The sequence below is a fragment of the Microtus oregoni genome, unplaced genomic scaffold (assembly GCF_018167655.1).
Source record: "Microtus oregoni isolate MIOR12 unplaced genomic scaffold, Mior012 000002F_ref0000024, whole genome shotgun sequence".
Classification (NCBI taxonomy): Eukaryota; Metazoa; Chordata; class Mammalia; order Rodentia; family Cricetidae; genus Microtus; species Microtus oregoni.
Window position 1 is genome coordinate 8,251,522 of NW_024543061.1, and position 20,344 is coordinate 8,271,865.

General features: G+C 40.2%; 2 protein-coding genes across 2 annotated transcripts in view; both read right to left on the reverse strand.

The window, feature by feature from the left end:
- The window catches only part of Il23r (interleukin 23 receptor), a 69,293-nt gene that overhangs the window by 11,001 nt on the left and 37,948 nt on the right, over window positions 1-20,344 (reverse strand). Inside the window, exon 7 of the mRNA XM_041630778.1 lies at window positions 13,439-13,595. Coding sequence (XP_041486712.1) covers window positions 13,439-13,595 — 157 coding nt within the window. The remainder of the gene's footprint in view (window positions 1-13,438; window positions 13,596-20,344) is intronic.
- LOC121432376 (protein yippee-like 3) lies at window positions 1,527-5,620 on the reverse strand. Its single transcript, XM_041630309.1, has 2 exons — window positions 5,150-5,620; window positions 1,527-1,598 (listed from the first exon to the last, which is right to left on the reverse strand). Exons 1-2 carry the CDS (start codon window positions 5,498-5,500, stop codon window positions 1,527-1,529), a joined length of 423 nt encoding a protein of 140 aa, XP_041486243.1. The 5' UTR covers window positions 5,501-5,620.

Here is a 20,344-nt window from a genome sequence, read left to right on the forward strand (position 1 = left end):
AAACTAAGTTGATTATTTGACAATGAAAACTTTACTGAGTTATTAACTTCTATCATACAAAATAACTATAGTAAACATTCCTAGCCTTAATGAGTAAATGCAATTTTCCTTTAGAGTCTGTTATTATAATTTCAAATCAACAAGGTGTACTCATTTAAATTAAATTAGTCATTTAAAAGAGGTGCTTGATTATGAGAGGATAATTTCACAGAGAATTAGATATCTGAATAAAATAGCTTATAAACAGGACTATCAGAGAAGAAATCAAAAAAATCTATGACAATTTTTTTAGCATAGGGCCGAAATGATGCCATACATTCTCCATGTTATACTGCCACCAAGTGGCTAATTTCTTTATAAATCATACTTAATTTTTGTTATAAAAGCAAAAGTTATGGCGAAGATATTTTTGCAGAAAACAGATGTGTAAGATAAAAACAACCCAATTATACCCTCTTAATTCACCAGCTTTTAGTATTTTGTAGTACATTTAAGTATTTTAACATATGAAAGGCCCCGCAAATAGAATGATACACACAGACTCCTTCACAGCTGTAAAACATTGCTTGTGTCAGCTTCAACCACCAGGCCATTAACTACCATGCTGGGAAACCCTCATGCTATCTCTGCTATTTCTTTATTACATGTGGTGTTCTGTTCACAGTGGGACAATTCTGCCCTGAAGTAGAGTGTTACATTGTGTGACTATTATATCTTCACAGGATATATTAGAGGACATTCAGAAACCCAAATAATTTCTAACTTCAAAAGATTTTTGATGTAGCTTACACATACTGGCATGGAAAGTAAGAGTGATCCTAATAGAAGACAGAGTGGGGGCTGAAGGCTGGGGGCTGGAGAGATGGTGCAGCAGTTAAGAGCACTGGCTGCTCTTCCCAAGGCTGAGTTAAGTCCCAGCAATCACATGGTAGCTCACAGTCATCTGTAATGTGTTCTAGTGTCCTCTTCTGGCCTGCAGGCATACATGCAGGCAAAACACTGTATACATAATAAACAAAGAAATCTTAAAAAAAAAAAAGAAAATAATGTCTCTGGAGGTAGCTAGAGTCTTTACAATCTTTACAATAAGAATAGTTCCTCATTCTTGGGCAAAAAACAGAGCATAAATATACTCTTAAGCCCAACAAATAACAGGCTAAATTAACCAAATCTACTACTCCAAAGGACTGGTTTTAGAAATAATGAATTCTATTTGTTTCTTTGAGCTGGTACCAAATGATCTCCATAGCTCTTCACTGTATGGTGACCTCCAGGCAAACCATGTCTGGGCAATCTATGTTTGTTATCACTGTGAGGCAACCATCTGGTACCTTCTAGTGTGTTTCAGATGACACAGTAGACCTCCTGTGCTCTCTGCTGAGTCTCACAATCATGCCTTTAACTTCATCATAACTAAGCATGCTGTTTACTGAGTGAAGACTTAGGAATGGTAACTAACTTGTCAATGTTTCACCTACTTGTTACATGTATTATGTACTGGTCACTAGGCTCATAAACTAATAGTCTCACTTTTGCAGTAGTTCATGGTGGTGAACCTGCCAGAAGTCTGCCCCCCCGTCAAAGATGACCTTGCGTCTCTGAGGATAAGTCACAGGGTGTCAGCACTGCCCGGCCTCACTGCGTTCTAGATCCCACTGCAGTGTGTATTATTGGGCTAAAACACTGAGCACTGGCTCTTCAAAGCTTTAGTCTATGGTTATGTTTCCCAGATATCTTTCTTGATCACTCCATCAACACACTCTAATTATGACAGGCTTGGGAAGTACAGAAGATTATAGAGGGCACACAGGATTTCAAACTCTGTCACAACCTAGAGACAGTCATTTGAAATACTTGTTCCACATCGATACCTATTGGAGATCACATGCTCTAGCAATGCCACAGTGTGTCTTGTGCATCCAGTGTTATATAATGAGCACTTCCTCATTAAAAATTACTCAAAACACACTTATGATTGCTTAATATTCATCATGCTCATACAATGCAGTATCCATACAACCACACTACTGTTGAAAAGCTGTTTTGAACATAAACTGTTGACTCACATAAAATAGCTGAGGTCCTAGCTCCATCACTTGGAATTACATAATCCCAAATGGATTATTAATCCTTTCTGTGATTTATGTTCTTTATAGCAAAACTGGAAAACAGACATGCTTTGCTTAGGGATTTTAATGACTGTCTTAGTTACTGTTCTATTGCAGTGAAGAGACACCACGATCAAGGCAGCTTATCAAAGAAGGCATTTAATTAAGGGACTTGCTCACAGTTTCAGAGAGTTAGTTCATGATTGTTATGGCAGGGACAAAGGTGGCAGAAGTAGTAGTTCAGAGCTCACATCTGACAAGCAAGTTGCAGGCAGAGAAAGAGAGAGAGAATGAGAGAGATTAGTTGGTCAGATCTGGACTCACCTTCTCCACTAAGGCATACCTTCACATCTTCTCCAAACAGTTTCACTGACTAGAGGCCAAGTATTCAAACACATGAGTCTGTGGAGGGCCATTCTCACGAGACACAATGAGACAGTTGTTTTATATAAATTAAAGCCTCAAAAACATTATTTATTGCTATGTTGGACATTTAAATTGACTCCAAATTCTCACTATTATAATCAGCTTTGGGACAAGTGTCATTGCACAGGAATTTCCTTTCCTTATCTGTTGATTTTCCCTATATATCTTGAGCTCCGTATCTCTAATTATTTTTCAAGGCTCTATTTCTTTCCAAAAGAAAGAAGAGTTAAAGCAAGAGGTAACTTTTTTTTTAAACCAACCATTTTCTTAAAACATAAGCATCTCCTTTAGGTTCCTGTCTTTCTAATCTTACTTTAATAATTCAACTATCTAACAACATTTAAATGTTATCATCACAGGCCAAACCTGGGAGGTGGATTTCAATACCATCAGACCATGCTCAAAAATTTGGTCTAGCCTATATTAACTGACAAAATGAAGACACTGACCATACAACAGCTGGTAGGCATCAGTAGCCCAAGGAAGAAACAATAGTAAGTGAACAACCAACTCACCACGAGACTGAGAAAACTAAGCCAAATCAAGAGTTATTTTAAGGAAGCATGAATCATATTACCCAGGATAATTAAGGATGGCAAGGTATGCAGAGATACTACCAACAGACTCTTTTAGTTCATGCGTTCCTCCATTGTTTACATGTTTACAGAGAAGAGGGAAGATGAACAAAGGCATCTTGTTGCAGCAACAAATAAGAGAAAGGGAAGCAAAACAACCAGAAGCTGTTCAAGAAAATTCCCCAAGCCATGTGGGACCACACAGAGATGAGGGTCAGAGACCAAAGCACGTCAAAACTCTAGAGGTAAGAATTTTGCCTGTTGTCAAAGATTCTTTAAAGTTCCAGCCTTGGTTTTGGACACAGTCCTTCCCTGTTCTCAAGTCTGCATAGTCTAGGAGTCCCTGGGAAGAACAGCACACACTCCTACCCACTGAGCAACCTCTCTAGCCCTTCAGTAATCTTGAGTTTTTACTTATCCTACAGAAACACAGTGGTTTATTAGAGGCAGGACCAGGAGATGATAAAACCTGGATGAGAAGTTCAAAAATGACTCATATTTCAAGGAGCGCTGTGTTTGTTTCACAGTTTATTAACTAAGAATCTACAAATCATAATTCATCTATATATGTGTGAATGACAAGTCTCTCATTATAAATAAGGGGGAATTTGGAAAACTCTGTACAGCATTATCAAATTTGCATTACCCTTAACAGCACATATGCTGAGTTCTATTAAGATGTTTGTTTTTTTTTCTTATTGAGGCACTAAAAATCCTGAAAAACTGATAACGAGCACCTAAACAGTGCCGGTGGCTCTGTAGCTACTAACTCCACAGGAACAAAGTGAGAAGGAGTTTCCCAGCTTGCTCACACTTGCCTTCCTCTGGAAAACCATCCAGGCAGGTATCTGTCTTCTCTGGGAAACTTCTACTGAAAGCTGCAGTTCAAGCACACTAATTAGTTATTATGAAATTACTGCCTTTCCCTTGGCGCTCTAGCTTCATAAAAGGATTGCGAAATTCAAGCCCTTTTCTATCACAGAGAGGTCTGTAGGACAGACAGTGTCACCGATTTACACTGGTAGCACTGAGTTCAGGGAACTTACACATTTTTAGTATTGGTTTTCTACAAATTATTGACCAATTATCTTTGTCATTTCCGGTATTATCTGTGCTTAAAGTGCCAGAGATTTCTATAGCAGCTGTCCACGTTGTTGGCTTAGAAGCCCTTAGCCATTCTGTCTCACTGAGGCCTCACAGCCAGAGCAAACTGAATGTGGCAGAAAGGGTCATGTGGACACGATTCTTGAAGACAGACCTGTGCTTGTGCTTCCCGAGAGCCTGCCCTGCCAAGGATGCCAGGATGGGCAGACTCTCAGGGAAGTGCGCAGACAGCACTCAGGAGAATTCCTAAGATTCTTCCGTGCTCTCTGAAGCCTGTGATTACTAAAACCAGGTTTGAAACTGGTCTTGCCCTGCTTCTTGCCTTTGCTAGGTGTTCTTTCTTTCTTTTTTTTTCCATTCCATTGTTTTATTATTTACAAACGCTACAGAATGAGAACAGACACGCTGCGGATAAGAGGGATCCAGTGGGAGAAGTTCACAGAAAGATAGTGCACCAGGGCCATGAGAGCAGCACACAGGCCATATCTATGGGACAGGCAGGACAAGAAGGGGTTAAAAAATGAGATCCAAGCCAGCCAGATCGCAGGGAGGTGCTGGGGGTGCAATTCCCCTCCTGGTCTCCACCCAAGTTCACAGTGCATGCAATAAAATATATGTACAGGAGCTGGATCCTTCCCCTGTGGGGGCGCCAAGGTTACTGAGCTCCTTTGAGGAGGAGCGAAACCAGTGGCTCCCCATGGCGGCCAGGCCAAGGTGAAGCCACATGCGTCAGTCAGGAGCCGTTGTCTTTTTTTTTTTTTAAATATTTATTTATTATGTATACAATATTCTGTCTGTGTATATGCCTGCAGGCCAGAAGACGGCACCAGACCCCATTATAGATGGTTGCGAGCCACCATGTGGTTGCTGGGAATTGAACTCAGGACCTTTAGGAAGAGCAGGCAGTGCTCTTAACCTCTGAGCCATCTCTCCAGCCCAGTTGTCTTTGATCATGTGGTTGAGTTCAATGAGGTACTTCCCCTCTTTGTATTTCTGGCTGCTCTCAAAGGCTTGCTCATATTTCCAGCCCAAGGTGGTCTTGCAGTTCTCGCAGTGGATGTCAGCGACAGCATGAAGACCTGTCAGCATCACCCGCTCCTCTGCTGGCCTGCAGCCCACATTCACCACAGAATTGAAGAGGTAGGCACGCCCCTGACTGCCCTGGAAGGACTTGGAGATGAGGTCGTCGTGGTTGGCCAGGTGAGCTCGGCAGTGGGCACAGCTATACCTCCGGTGACAATCATCCAAGTAGGCCTGAAACGTCTTGGGCTTCGAAATCCGCACCATGGCGGGGGCCAAGGGCAGTGGCCCCACGCGGGGAGCGGCCCACGGGAAGCAGAGGGAGCCCAGTGCCTCGCCTGGGCGCGTGGAGGACCCGGTCCGCGGGGTAGCCTGGCCTGGGAGTGGGGGGCGGCCTGGCCTGGGAGTGGGGGGCGCTCCTGATGGGCGCCGTCCCCCCCCCCCCCCCCGACCCGGATCGCAGCCGCCTGGACTTGTTTACCTAGGTGTTCTTTCTTAAGGAGACTAAACAACAGGGCCCCAAACTATCACCAAGGCCTCTCGCCAATGCATGCTGCTTACAAAGAAGGTTTCCACCAATGACCAGGTTGCAGAGCTGTTGAATCCTCCCCAAAGCTTTTCCACAACCCCCACTTTTATAATAGATCACAGCTTAGTTTATACATCTTAGTGAGGGTACAGAGGCAGTGCCTCCACCCTCTTTTGCAAACAGAGCTCAGATAGACCCAGTTCACACAAGTAGATCATTAAGCCAAGCAGTAACTCCAGAAAGGAGAGCAAAGATCTTTAAATATATCTGTGGAAATGGCGGGTTGTGTGTAGTAGCCGACTAGGTGGCTTTGGGAGCCCACCTTTTACTTAAGTATCTGTGACACTTGAGTCCCTGGGAACCCAATCCGGGAACACTGTTTTTTTTTGTGCTATCTCCCTTATTGGGCTCATTTAGATGGTATTGTTTGCCTCTTGTTTCTGTCTTAGTTATCTTAGGAACCCTGAACCTGGGAACACTGAAAATTGAGAGCTGGATACTAAACCTGGGAAGAATGGTAGCTAGTAATTCTCTCTGTTCTTGGGGTGGGAAGATGAGTTTCATTACATTTTCCAGGCTGGCTTAGAACTCACTATACTGTCCAGGCTGTCCTTGAACTCCTGGTGGGATTTGCGCCTCATGCTGGAATTTCAGGTGGTAGACACCCAACCAGAGATTCTATTTGAAGGTTGCTATGCCATTTAGAATAATGCTTCTTACACTTCATTACAGAAGAACCTGGGAGTGAAGTGGATCAGGAATCTACACAGGCATTTCCAAACAACTGGCCCAGGGCACCCACTCTGAGAAACAGTGTACTCTAGTTTACTTGACTGGAACCTGCTTGAAAAACTTATTAGTGCCCATGACTATCCTGCCTTCAACAAAGTTACCTTTTCTACGTGTTCTTTTTTTTTCTCTTCTCAGACTGCCCCCTTCCTTATACCATCTCAAGACTTTTGGTGTCCTGTGGTTTCATTATCATCACCACAGATTAAGCCTGCCTCCTCATTAGTTACTCATGACGAGGTGTGAAGTACTCCATGGCGTGTTATGATTATTTCCCCACTTGTGCATTTTCGAAGTGAGTCCTCCAACAGAAACAAGGCTGTGTCAGCATAGCATTATTACTGACGTATGTGTGGAGCATTTAGACAGGATGCTGAGATGGGGTGGACACAGGCGATTCCTGGTTCTCCAGGGAAGGCAAATGGAAGAATTGTTCTGGAACCCCATAGCTTGATCTTGCCAGAACTTGGCTATTTGCCTGTTGTGTAACTTTTGGCAAGTTTTTGGACCTCATTACCTTCATCTGGAGGTAATGGGTGGAACAATGATCATGCTGGTTTTACAGGACTATGTCAATAAAGGACAATTTTGAGGTAAAATGCTTACCATAGTGCCCTACCGATGTAATCATCCAAGAAATGTTAGCTAATATATTACGTTTTAAAGACTCCCTGTCTTACTAAGTGACCTCTTGATAACATGCTAGGATAGAGGAGCATGGGTGTCTAACCAGCAAAACTTCCCCTGTGGGTGTCCTAAAGCCTGATCTTCTATTCTGAGGAACTGATTTTTTTTTCTTTTTGGTATAGAGCTCTGCTTTCCAGTAAAGGCTTAATACTCAAGGAAGGAAAAGAGATTAAGTAATTCAAGTCACCCAACTCTAACTATAAATGAGCTCTTTCAGTTTCTTTTTTAGGCTGGGTTTTTTTAAAGCTTTTATTGTTGTCATAGTTGGCAGTAATTGAAGCAGGTAGGCCAAGCAGTCTACAACTGACTAACATCTCAGCTTGAGGCCAGTTTTTGCTGCTTGTATCCTCCATCAATTCATCCTTAATCCATCCATCAACCCATTGATCCATCCATCCTTCCATTCACCCATTCACCTCCACCTACCCATCCATCCATCCATCCATCCATCCATCCATCCATCCATTATTTATTGGCAGACTTTCACTACATAGCCTAGGATGAACTTGAACTCCAAATCGTCCTGCTTCAGCCTCCCATGTTACAGGATTATAAGAATGTGTACCTATGCCCTGTGCCCAAGATCAAGCTTTGAAGGTAAGGAAAAGGCACTCTTTAGAGAGCAGCAATACAGAGAAATGTCCACTAAACTAGTTCGATATACTTTGGGAAATATGGAAACACATGTAATAATTTTTAGAAAATAAGTTGGGAAAATCCTCCATGGAAGGAACATTATTGCTTGGACGGTATGTACTGCCTTATAAATAAACCCTTAATTACTTGGAATTTAACTGTTGGAAAAATACCTATATTACCAAGCAAATTGGCTAACTATAATAATATTATGGAAATAGATTTTGTTTTATGTCTCAATCACAAGTCATGTTAATATTCACCTGTGTAAATTGCTTCTTCCAGATTTTATTTGTATTTGTACATATAAGGTAATGATACTTGCTATGAATTTTATTCTTTCCTATCTTCTCTAGAATAAAACTTCTCCAGTATATAGATCTTGCTCTATTCCTTTGCTTACTGAGATTCTTAAGCACTTATAAGGCCTGCCGTGTGGTATAGGCTAAATTAATATTAATTAACACCATGGTAACTGTCTTTTCATTAAGTCTTAAAAAGGTAAAATGTAAGGATTTGATAAAACATACTTGAGAAACTACTACAACCATTCTCCTAAGTCAATATAGCTTTTATTTCTAAACACTTACCCTTATACCCAAAGATAAATGTGACTCACATTCCTCTCAAAGAAACTTCTTTTCCCAATAGATGTAGACTGCTACAGGGATCCAGAAGTAGACTGGTCAAAATGCAGAGACTAAGTAACCATAGGATGCAAAGACCTAATCCGTACATCTCCAACACAATCCTAATACCTAAAGCTCAGGAGACATGATGGGAAAGAGAGCAGAAATAGCCAGAGGACCAAGATGCCTGCTGTAAGATAGTGTCTTCTAGACCCTATAGGGAGTTGTTCCGTGATCTCACAACAATATGGCTGCCTAAACAAGACCTGCATAATACACCAGTTGACTTGCCAGTGATGAGGAGACTTTCATAAGACTCCACCCCTAGATGAAGAGCTACAATGTCTTCTGAGGGAAGGAGAATTAGTTATCTTTGGAGGTAAGCTCTGTCATAGACTATCCATCTTATATGGTCAGCTCTAAACACATATACCTAAGTACAACAATGGATGGATTCAGTAGTATACACACACACACACACACACACACACACACACACACACACACACACACTGGGTCATATCCAAGAGGTGGTGGTGCATGTCTTTAACTCCAGCACTTGGGAGACAGATGTAGGTGGATCTCTGTGAGTTTGAGACCAACCTGGTTTACAGAGTGAATTCCAGGACAGTCATGACTACCCAGAGAAATCTTGTATAAAAAACAAAACAAGACAAATTTGCCTAACTCTTAATCTAATAATTCTTTTTTAGACATAAAGAAATAAAAGCTTAAATGAAAATCTATTTAAAGAAGCTTACTGATAATGATGAAATGAAGTAGCTGAAACTTTGAATGAGGAAAGGGGGGCAGGAGAAATGGATCAGCAGTTAAGGGCACTGTCTGCTTTTTGAGAGGTACCAGGTTAGAGTCATAACATCTTGACGTTGGTGCATATGTAACTCCAGTTTCAAAGGATCAGATGCCCTCTTCTGGCCTCCTTGGATATTGCAAATATATGGTGTACAGACATTACTTGCAAGCAAAACACTCACACACATTAAAAAAAAAATCTCAGAAAAGAAAATAATTAGATGAATAAGGCAACAGCAGCAAAAAAGATCAAGGGGATACAAATCAGAAAAGAAGAAGTCAAAAATCTCATTATTTTATGATGATATGATGGTTTACATAAGTGACCTCAAAAATTCTACCAAGGAATTTCTACAACTCACAAACACCTTCAGTAATGTAGCAGGATAAAAGATTAACTAAAAAAAATCAGTAGCCCTCCTTTACACAAATGATAAATGGGCTGAGAAAGAAATCAGAGAAACATCAACCTTTACGATAGTCACAAATAGCATAAAATATCTCAGAGTAACTCTAACCAAACAAGTGGAATACTTGTATGACAAGAACTTTAAATCTTTGAAGAAAGAAATTGAAGAAGACACCAGAGAGTGAAAAGATCTTCTCTGCTCTTGGTCATGTAGAATTAACACAGTAAAAATGGCAATCTTACCAAAAATAATCTACAAATTCAATGCAAAGCCCATCAAAATCCTAGCAAAAAAAGAAAAAAAAATCACCACTGCATCATAGCATGCTGAGGTAAAGTAAAAAATCCTAGCAAAATTCTTCATAGACCTCGAAAGAATGCTACTCAACTTCACATGGAAAAGCAAAAAACCCAGGATAGCCAAGACAATCCTGTACAACAAAAGAACTTCTGGAGGCATCACAATTCCTGACATCAAACTCCGCTACAGAGTTACAATGATGGAAACAGCCTGGTAAAAACACATAGAAAGACCAATGGAACCTAATCGAAGACCTGGCCATTAATACACACACCTATGAACACCTGATTTTTGAGAAAGAAACAAAAGAATCAAATGGAAAAAAAGAAAGCGTATTTAACAAATAATGTTAGCATAACTGAATATTAACATGTAGAAGAATGAAAATAGATTTATATCTATCATCATGCACAAAACTCAAGTCCAAATGGATCAAAGACTTCAACATAAAGCCAGCCACACTTAACCTCATAGAAGAGAAGGTGGGAAGTACACTTGAATGCATTGGCACAGGAGACCACTCCCTAAACAAACACTGAGAGAAACAGTTAATAAATGGGACCTCCTGAAACTGAAAAGATTCTGTAAAGCAAAGGACACAGTCAACAAGACAAAACTAGCAGCCTACAAATGAGCAAAGATCTTCACCAACCCCACATCAGACAGATGTCTGATCTTCAAAATATACAAATAACTCAAAAAATTGGTCATCAAAAGAACAAATATTTCAATAAAAATAATGGAGTACAGACCTAAACATAAAACTCTCAACAGAGGAATCAAAGTGGCTGAAAGACACTTAAGGAAATGCTCAACATCCTTCGTCATCAAAGAAATGAAAATCAAAACAACTCTGAGATTCTGTCTTACACCTGTAAGAATGGCCAGGATCAAAAACACTGATGACAGCTTATGCTGGAGAGGTTGTTGGGTAAAGGGAACACTCTTGCATTGCTCATGGGAGTGCAAGCTGGTACAGCCCCTTTGGATATCAGTATGGTGATTTCTCAGAAAATTAGGAAACAACATTCCTCAACCCAGTAATACCACTTTTGGCTATATACCCAAAGCATGCTCAATCATATCACAAGGACATGTGCTCAACTATGTTCATAGCAACATTGTTTGTCATAGCCAAAACCTGGAAACAATCTAAATGCCCCTTGACTGAAGAATGGATAAGGAAAATATGGTACATTTACACGATAGAGTACTACACAGCAGAAAAAATGACATCTTGAAATTTGCAGGCAAATGGATGGAGCTAGAAAACATCTTATCAAGTGAAGAAACCCAGAAAGACAATTAATTATCATATGTTCTCACTCATAAGTGGTTTTAAAACATAAAGTAAAGAAAACCAGCCTACAATTCACAATCCCAGAGAACCTAGACAACAAAGAGGACCCTAAGAGAGACATACATGGATCTAATCTACATGGGACATAGAAAAAGACAAAATCTCCTGAGAAAATTGGTAGCATGGGGACCATGGGAGAGGGTTAAAGAAAAGGGGAGAGGAAGGGAGGGGAGCAGAGAAAAAATGTATAGTTCAAGAAAATAAATAAAAAAGAAAAAATATATAAGTTTGATTTCTGTTTTATCTTTTAAGTAAAATTTCTCCTTATGAAATAAATCTTAAGACTAGGCTCTGTAGGTTCTTATTCTCTTTTATCCTAGATAGAGGACTTTTGTCCTTAAACAACATCTGTGCTGGATATGGCAATACACCTGTAATTCCAGCACTTGAGGGAGAACTGTTGTAAGTTCAAGACAATCCTATATTACAGAGTGATATTCTGTCTAAAGAAACAAATACAGGCATGTACACAGATGCACCATCTATTGGCCTGCCCCTGACCTGGAGTGGGGAAGGAGTATATGCCATTCCACTTGTTCAGACAGAACTGGACAACAAGAAAGTTTGAGAGTGTGGGTCAGTGGTGATGAGAGCGCACAACATTTGAGCAACTCAGTGCAATGACCCATGAGCAATGTGCTGTCTAGCAAATCATGATAAAATGGTGCTAATTACACAACCAAAAATGTTGACAAACAAAACAAGCTTATAGAGAGCAGTGCTTTGTAAATTTAAATATATTATGTTTAGTTATATGTATTTGAACAACTCTAGATTTCATTTTAAAAGAACCAGGTTACTTGGGGCTAAAGAGATGGCTCAGCAGTTTCGAGCTCATCCAGAGGATCTGGGTTTAATTGCCAGTATCCATCCTGTGACTGACCATCATTCAGAGTTGCATTTCCGGGGGATCCAATGCCTTCTTTTGGCTTCTGTGGCCTCCAGACCCAAACAAGTAAACAAAACTCCCATACACATAAAATCAAAATAAAATAAAATTTGAAAAAGAATTTCATTACAAAGCACATCTACTTTCTATTGAGTTTCAAGAAGTTTGGCCAATACCAATTGAAGACAGAAAATATTAAATTTTAACTTGCAAAAATAGAGAACTGATAATTTATTGAAAATTATTCCCTTAATAATGTATCTCTAAGATTTGACCATCAGGGGGCGCCAAAATAACTTGGCTTGCTTGGCTCCTTCTACTTGAAATCACAGATCATGGTTGTTAAACTGTTACAAGAAGGCCTGATTGCTCTTCCGGCGGATGAGGGAGGGGGACCTGATCGGGAGGGGGAGGGAAATGGGAGGCGGTGGCGGGGAGGAGGCAGAAATCTTTAATAAATAAATAAATAAATAAAAAAAGAAGGCTGATGTTGTTAATGATGTGAGTATAATTAAGACAAATGTGTTGTTTCTGGAAAGCAAGACAAAACCTGGCATAGAAGCTACACATACAGGCATATCTCTGGAATATTATGACAGTTGTAATTGTTTTTATTACTTGCTTACAATTGAAATCTATTCAGCTAAGATGGTGATATTGTGTGGTGTGACTAAATAGATATGTAATTAAACTAATAATAATAGGAACGAGATCTTTCTAAATCTTTATCAGTGAGGCCTTGCTGAAAAATCATTAATTCCGTGGTTAAGTGTTTTTAAGACTTTCTGGTTACATTTAGTATAATCAGTGTTTATTCACATCACTTGATTTTTTTTATTTTTGTGACACATTTTTTTTTTTAAATGTAACTCAAAACAAGAACTGATAACAAGTTAGCATGTTTGTAAGAACTGTCACCCCAACTGTGTGTGGAATACGTCCTTTGTGGGAAGAAATGAGAGTAAATGTGTAGAAACCCAAGTATCTCCAGGTGGTTTAAACCACTTCACAAATTGCCACCCTTAAAAGGCTCCAAGCAAATGCTGATTTCAATGTTATCACCCTCCACAGAAAAGCCTTTCTCAGTGGTGGCAGGCAAGCTGCAGGAATGCTTAGAAGAAGGAGGCGAAAACACAGAGGACACAGTATTTAAGCAAACCTACCTGTTTGGGGAGTTTTGTGAACAAAGGGTGAACTCCAGGGCTGCCAGCTTCTTCTACCTCGTCCTCGGCATCTCACTTGAAATACATACTCACTGTCTGGCTCCAGGCAGAATTCTGATTGCTGCATATCTGTGAAGTTGGTGTCAAATTCCTTAACCTATAATAGATGCACAGAAGTAGTGAGGTGATGTGATAGGCATTTAGGATGGGTTATTCCATTCAGCAGATCTATGGAACACTACTAGATTCCTGGGCACTTCCCAGAGTCAGAGAAAACAGGCAGGAATAGAGTATTTTGTATAAAACACACACAACCAGATGCAGGTCTTAAAATTATAAAGGAAAATCCATACTGGTTTATATTTGACAAACTTGGAAATCTCTGGAAATTTCAAAATATGATACCTTTTGCACTTTGGGATAGTTGCCCCTCCCCACCACGGGATGGAGAATTTCATTGTCATCATTCATATTCTTTCTCTGAGGTAGACTTTTTTTTTTGAGTTAGAATCTGACACAGGCTTGGCTGGCTTCAAGTGATGTGTATCTGAGGATAATCTTGAACTTATCCTCTTGTCCCATCTAACTATCACTAAGATTTCTGATATGCACCTGTCACTCAGTTATTTGGTGCTGTTGGTTGAATTCAGGGCAAGCGCTGATTATTTGTATGGATGACTTCACTGAATGGGGAAAATATCTCATTTACCCATGAAAAATTAGAAACAAATACTCAGAAGCTAAGTTGTTAAATTGGTTCTTAGTGATTAGATTTATGTAAGATATATATATGTGTATATATATACACACACACATATATATATATGAATATGAAAGTGTGTGCAGAAGTGAATGAGAGCAAATAAAACATCCAAGAAAAGTGTATTCTAAAACTGCAATGGAAAGGAAATAGGAGAGAAAATAGCTCAGGAATACACTCATGATTTTATTTCTGGTATCATCTGTTATCAAGCAAAGTGAAAAACACACCCCATATCAGCTGGTTCATCCAGGAGAGAGGGACCAGGGCTCACTGCAGCACCACGTGGAAAGGGACTTACTGAAGTCATGGATAGGTATGACCTACCATGTGGGTGCTGGGAACTGATCCCTGATCCTTTACAAGAGCATTGAAGGCCACTTTAACCAGGGGCCATGTCTCCAGCCCCTTAGTCGATTCTTGATAGGAGCTTAAGGCTCCAAGATGAAGACTACAAAGATAACGAGTAGCTGAAGGAGAGGGTCTGGCACTCAGAGGAGCGGGAGGATGCGAAGCACCAGTTTGCTGTATTGTTATAGAAACACGGAAACGTTATAGTGGGAAAGAAAGCAGCCCAGAGAATGGGTGTGGGCCAGAGAGCTGAAGGGGAAGTGTGTGCTCAAAAGACTTCTGGTCCTTTTTATAGAGCTCATTTACATAGCTCCCACCTCTCCTATAAAAGCATCCAAGCTATCAGGGTCTACCTGCCCTGTGTTGATATGGGGGAAATTAATTAATTAACCCTTTGGGGCTCTGAATAAAACAGTTTGAGAATAGACTCAAATGGAAGAATGAGGACATTATAAGAGTTTAACAAGAAAACTCCTAGAGCAGGAATACTGTAAAACTTCAGCTACAGAAGGAGAAAACCACACATTTAAGCTGTCATGGAGGTCGTGAATGTCATGCATGGCCTATAAGTAGCCACAAGCTTTTAAGTAAGAAGTCCAAAATATTGGGGGATGCATGATTCAAAGTGGACCCCCAACATGGCAGTGACATCGACAATGTCCTAAATGGCATTCTGAGCTCAGCTCAGGCTGGACTCTGGTTAGGTAAACAGAAGATTGCTAGCAGATAAACAAAACCCTAAAATCAGCATTCTGAAACTTGTGAATCAAGTTTCTGCCTTTCAGGAAGAGCCACTACTTCCCTTATCTGTCCCTACAGAAAAATATCTCCAGTAATGGGGCATCTAGTTCCCTAGTAACACATATTAAAGTCTCCTCTCTAGTCCCCAGGCTTCTCTGGCTCACAGACTTTCCCACTTGATACTCTAATTTCCAGGCTATTCCCACTTCCTTCTGCAGCAGCCCATCTCTTTAAAACTATCAAGACTTTTCCTGCATTTTGCATGGAAGCTTTGAATTTCTTCAAATAAAACTTTCTTTCTATAAATTGTGTGGTCCAGTTTGGTGTTTTCTCTGAACCCTCACTTACAAGCAAAAAGTCTTGAAAACATGTTTAGAAAATAAAGAAAGGTCTCACTTTTTTGAATAATTCTGAATACTTTCTGAATTATTCAGAAAAGCATGCAGACTTTTGACCCTATGTTGCCACAGAACTTGGGGCAGAAAGAAGAGTATCAAACTTCATTAAAGAGCTAATTATTCTATCTATCTCTTAAGTATGACAAGTGAACCCTTCTTCCTCGGGGTTGTCCCTTAGCCAAAGTGATTAATCCAGCATAAGCGGAATGTTAGGTCTCTATGCAGCCAGAGATTCTACTTACTTGACCAAGAAGAAGTTTTGTCTACTCTAAAGGATGGAGAGAATCATATTAGCTAATGGGTCCCTCCTTATTCTCCTCACATTCTCAAGGTCACGCTTTCCTTTCTCAAAATGTAAGACCTCCTCCCCTTTTCCTGCTTCCTGGGATTAGAGACAGTTGCATACATTGACTCAAAGTGATACTGTGAACCTTGCCATTTTTTTGAGACATGTAAGAGGGAACACACTCTGCCTCATGGGTCTGAACACCCCTCTGACAATCCATCCGCCCTCAGTGTACACTCGAGCTCCTAACCTGAGACCTATGATAATGGTGCCAAAACCCATGAGAGGGCTCAGTTGAAACAGATGCTCTTTGGGGCCCCTACCCCTCTATGCTTACAGTTGTTTCTCCACACTCTACACTGGCCTCTTTTTTTCTCTGGTAAGTCTCTCATTTTTGGGACAACTGCTGTTTCTGGACCAACTTGGAGCCTCACTTGAGCTTGGGTTGGAACTCATTGCTCTAAACCAGTCAGTTTTGGGGATGCCCAAACTCAGCTTGGTTTCCTGGATGTGACAATGGCCACACATTTGGGAGATTAGGAAGCAGAGGCTTCCCTCACATCCTTCCACCTGCTTGACTCTTCAAGCCTCATAATGGATACAACCCATTCTTGCCCAAAGACTCTTACAGGTGCCTTTTCTGAAAATGCCTTATCCTGGGCAGAAATCAGACCAACTTTCTTCTGTAACATCATCTTGTCACATACACACAAAATTAAGTAATGGCTGTCAATGGCCTAAATATGGTATCTTTGATGTAAACATTTGTACAGACCTAGATTTTATACTGCATAGTGGCAAATGGTTTGACAATTCCTGTAGCAAATGCCTTTTCTAACTCTAAAATAGCTTTCTCCCTTCATGGTTTTCTTTACTACATTCTCCACAGTCTCTCCAGGAAACCTATTTCTCTAGCAGGTTGGAGACGGGAACTTTTCTCTGTGGGTGATAGGAAGCTGCCTCATTCCTACACAGATCTTTAGTTTGCTATGATGGCAAAAGGTCTGGCTTCTCCTGTGTTGTACTTGGGTCCTGTTTGTCTCCCCTGACACATGGTGGTTCATGGTATCTCCTTTCTGGCTCTCTGGGGTCTTTCTAAAAGCCTACTGATTTCTCTTGGACCTGACTGATGCTGATGATACCGACCATACAATTGTTCCTTATCTCCCTCCATGAAGGTATGTCATGACTAAAACAACACCATCTTGTTCTGACTCCATGTTGTGCTTATTTAAATGGTTCTCAGCTTTCTACCCCACAATAATTACAGCTACCTTGGTAACACATTTGATATTTCCATGAACTTGACCATGGTCCAGGTGTACTAACCAAAATAATTAATATTTATACAAACATTAACAAACTTGACATAAACTAAAATAACTGAGGAAGGTATAAATAAAAAATAATAGTCATGTCCTGTCTAAAATAATTACTATATTCTGCCAGAAATGAACGTTTCAAAGTTACTCTGACCTTCATCTAACTTTGATGTAAATTATGGTCTTTGTGGCTTTTGCCTTTAAAAATGCTGTTTCACTGAGCTTTGGCTGTGGGCCATGTGGGAGCTGGGTAGGAACGCAGCCCGCCGCTCCTTCTACAATTATGAGTGCCCCAACTCATCTCCAGGGCTACACATCACAGGAGCCTCTACTGCTTCTCTAGTAACACATGCAACAGCCCCTACTTGTAGTGTCCCCTCCTGACCAGACCAAACAAAGTTCACACACATGGATCTAATCTACATGGAAGTAGAAAAAGACAAGATCTCCTGAGTAAATTGGGAGCATGGGGACCTTGGGAGAGGGTTGAAGGGGAGGGGAGAGGCGGAGAGGGAAGCAGAGAAAAATGTAGAGCTCAATATAAACCAATAAAAAAACCTGTTTGTCAAGGAGTCAATAAAATATATCTTAAATCCTTTTGGCATCACTTCCTTTGATGTTGCTAAGTTTATTTTTCCTCAATCTCCTTTTCAACAAATGGAATTCAAAACACTTTTGAAACTAATTATGGGCCTCTTGTCCTTCCCCTCCCTCATCTCCCCTCCCCTCCACTTCTTTCCCTTCCTTCCCTCTCCCCTAACTTATTCTCTTCTCCTTTTCCCATCTCTTTCCTTTCTTACATCTCATGGTCTAGACTTTTACAAATCCTTTAGGTACATCTAACAAGCTACTGTGGTCTTATTATGTTCCTTATCAATCTTTGAAGAAAATAACCTCAAAATTCACCAGCATTTTAATGACTATTGGAAAGAAGAAGTGAGACACTAAGAAGTCTGCCTGTCTACCCCATGCTTTAAGGTGTGTCTTACATTCTTCCCAAGTGCTTCTCTCTTTCACAACCCTCAGGCTTAAAATCTACAGTAAAATCTCTTCATAAAGTTCAACTCTGTTTCATACTGACTTGCATCCCCATTTTTTTTTCTCCAAGAAAGCCAAGGATGCCTCTTAACCCACAACAACAATCTATAAAGCACTAAGGGAACTTCTCCACTGCTGGGAGCAACAGTCCATGTCTGTTTGCCCAGACAGTTACACTTCTCACTCTCCAGTTTGACATTGTAGCTTTGAGATAAAATATGCTGGTGCCAGCAACATATATCACACACAGAATACAAGTAGTGTAACTGTCCTAACAGGAAAAAGATATTCTAAAGAGCCATTTGTTTCTCTCCTTTTAGTGATCAAAATATTGAAACAATTATTCCCAAAATGTAAGAATTCATTAAAAATATCACAGTAGAATGAAAAGGTTGAGGCTCCGGTACTAGTCAGAGGGAGAGTTTATCTCCCAGAAAGATATTTTACAGTCACAACAACTTGAAGGATATGGCTGGAAGCAAGAAAATGATGAGAGTGGACAGCATCTTTACCAGTACTGCTTAGTTATACACATCTTTTGCTTTTTGCTTTAACCTAAACCTCATATCAGAACCCTAAAGACAGATGGTACGATGGTGGAGGTGGTGTCTGTCACTGGACCTCTTTGTTTCTCTCCCAATATGGCCACTGAATAAACTCCCTTTTCTGCTTTACACCATTACTTAGTCTCTTGAATTTGACATAATTTGACATAAGGAATGGGTATCCAGCTGGGCATGGTGATGTACGCCTTTAATTCCAGCGGTGGCATGGTGTAGGAGGTCCTTTTGTCTATATATGTTGCTTTTATTGGTTAGTGAATAAAGAAACTGCCCTGGCCTGTTGATAGGGCAGAACTTAGGTAGGCAGGAAAGATGGAACTGAATGCTGGGAGGAAGAAGGGTGGAGTCAGAGAGATGCAATTGTGCCGCCGGAGACGGATGCTAGAACTTTATCTGGTAAGCCACAGCCTCGTGGCAATATACAGATTTATGGAGATGTAATGTAAATGTTAGCCAATAAGAAGCTAAAACTAATGGGCCAAGCAGCGATTTAATTACTATAGTGATTATTTTGGCTCTAAGCTAGCCAGGCGGCCAGGAACTAACAAGCACCCTCCCATTACAGTGGCAGTCAAAAGGTGAGGCAGGCAAAACTATGTGAGTTTGATCAAAAAGCAAAGGAAGGTAGAGCTCTGAGAATTGAGCCCTGCTTTGTCTACAATAAAAAGTGAGTTCCAGGACAACCAGGGCTGTTGTGTAGAGAAACCCCATCTTGAAAAATCAAAAAGCAAACAGACAAACAAAAACCAAATCACCACCACCACCACCACCAACAAAAAAGTGTCCGAACCTATTCTATTTGGGCTACTGATTGCAACAACTCTAATAACAATAAGGACCAAAGTTAGAAAGTATTCAGTTAGCATACCCTGAAACCCAAACCAAAGACCCAGCCCAAAATAGAAAATTATAGACAAATATTCCTTATAAAAACAGGTCCAAAAATTCTCAACAAAATACTTGCAAATCAAAGACAAGAACATATCAAAAACATTACCCTTCATTATAAAGTTGACTTCATCCCAGAGATGCAGGGATGGCTCAATATACATAAATCAATAAAAGTACTCCACAATACAAAGAGACTGAAAGACAAAAGTCACATGATCATTTCATTCGATGCAGAAAAGGTCTTTGACAAAAGTCCAACAACACTTAGTGATAAAAGATCTGGAGAGATTACTAATAGAACACACTTTAACATAATAAACACAATTTACAACAATCCCAAAGCCAACATCAACCTATACAGAGAGAAACACAAAGCATTTCTACTAAAATCAAGAGCAAGACAAGGCTATGTACTTTCTCCATACCTATTCAGTATAGTACTTGAAGTCTTAAGTAGAGCAATAAGACTACTAAAGGAGGATGAGAGGATGCTGTTGTAAAATAATCCTTTTGTTTACTGTGAAGATGTGTTGCTCTCACTGTTAATAAAGAACTA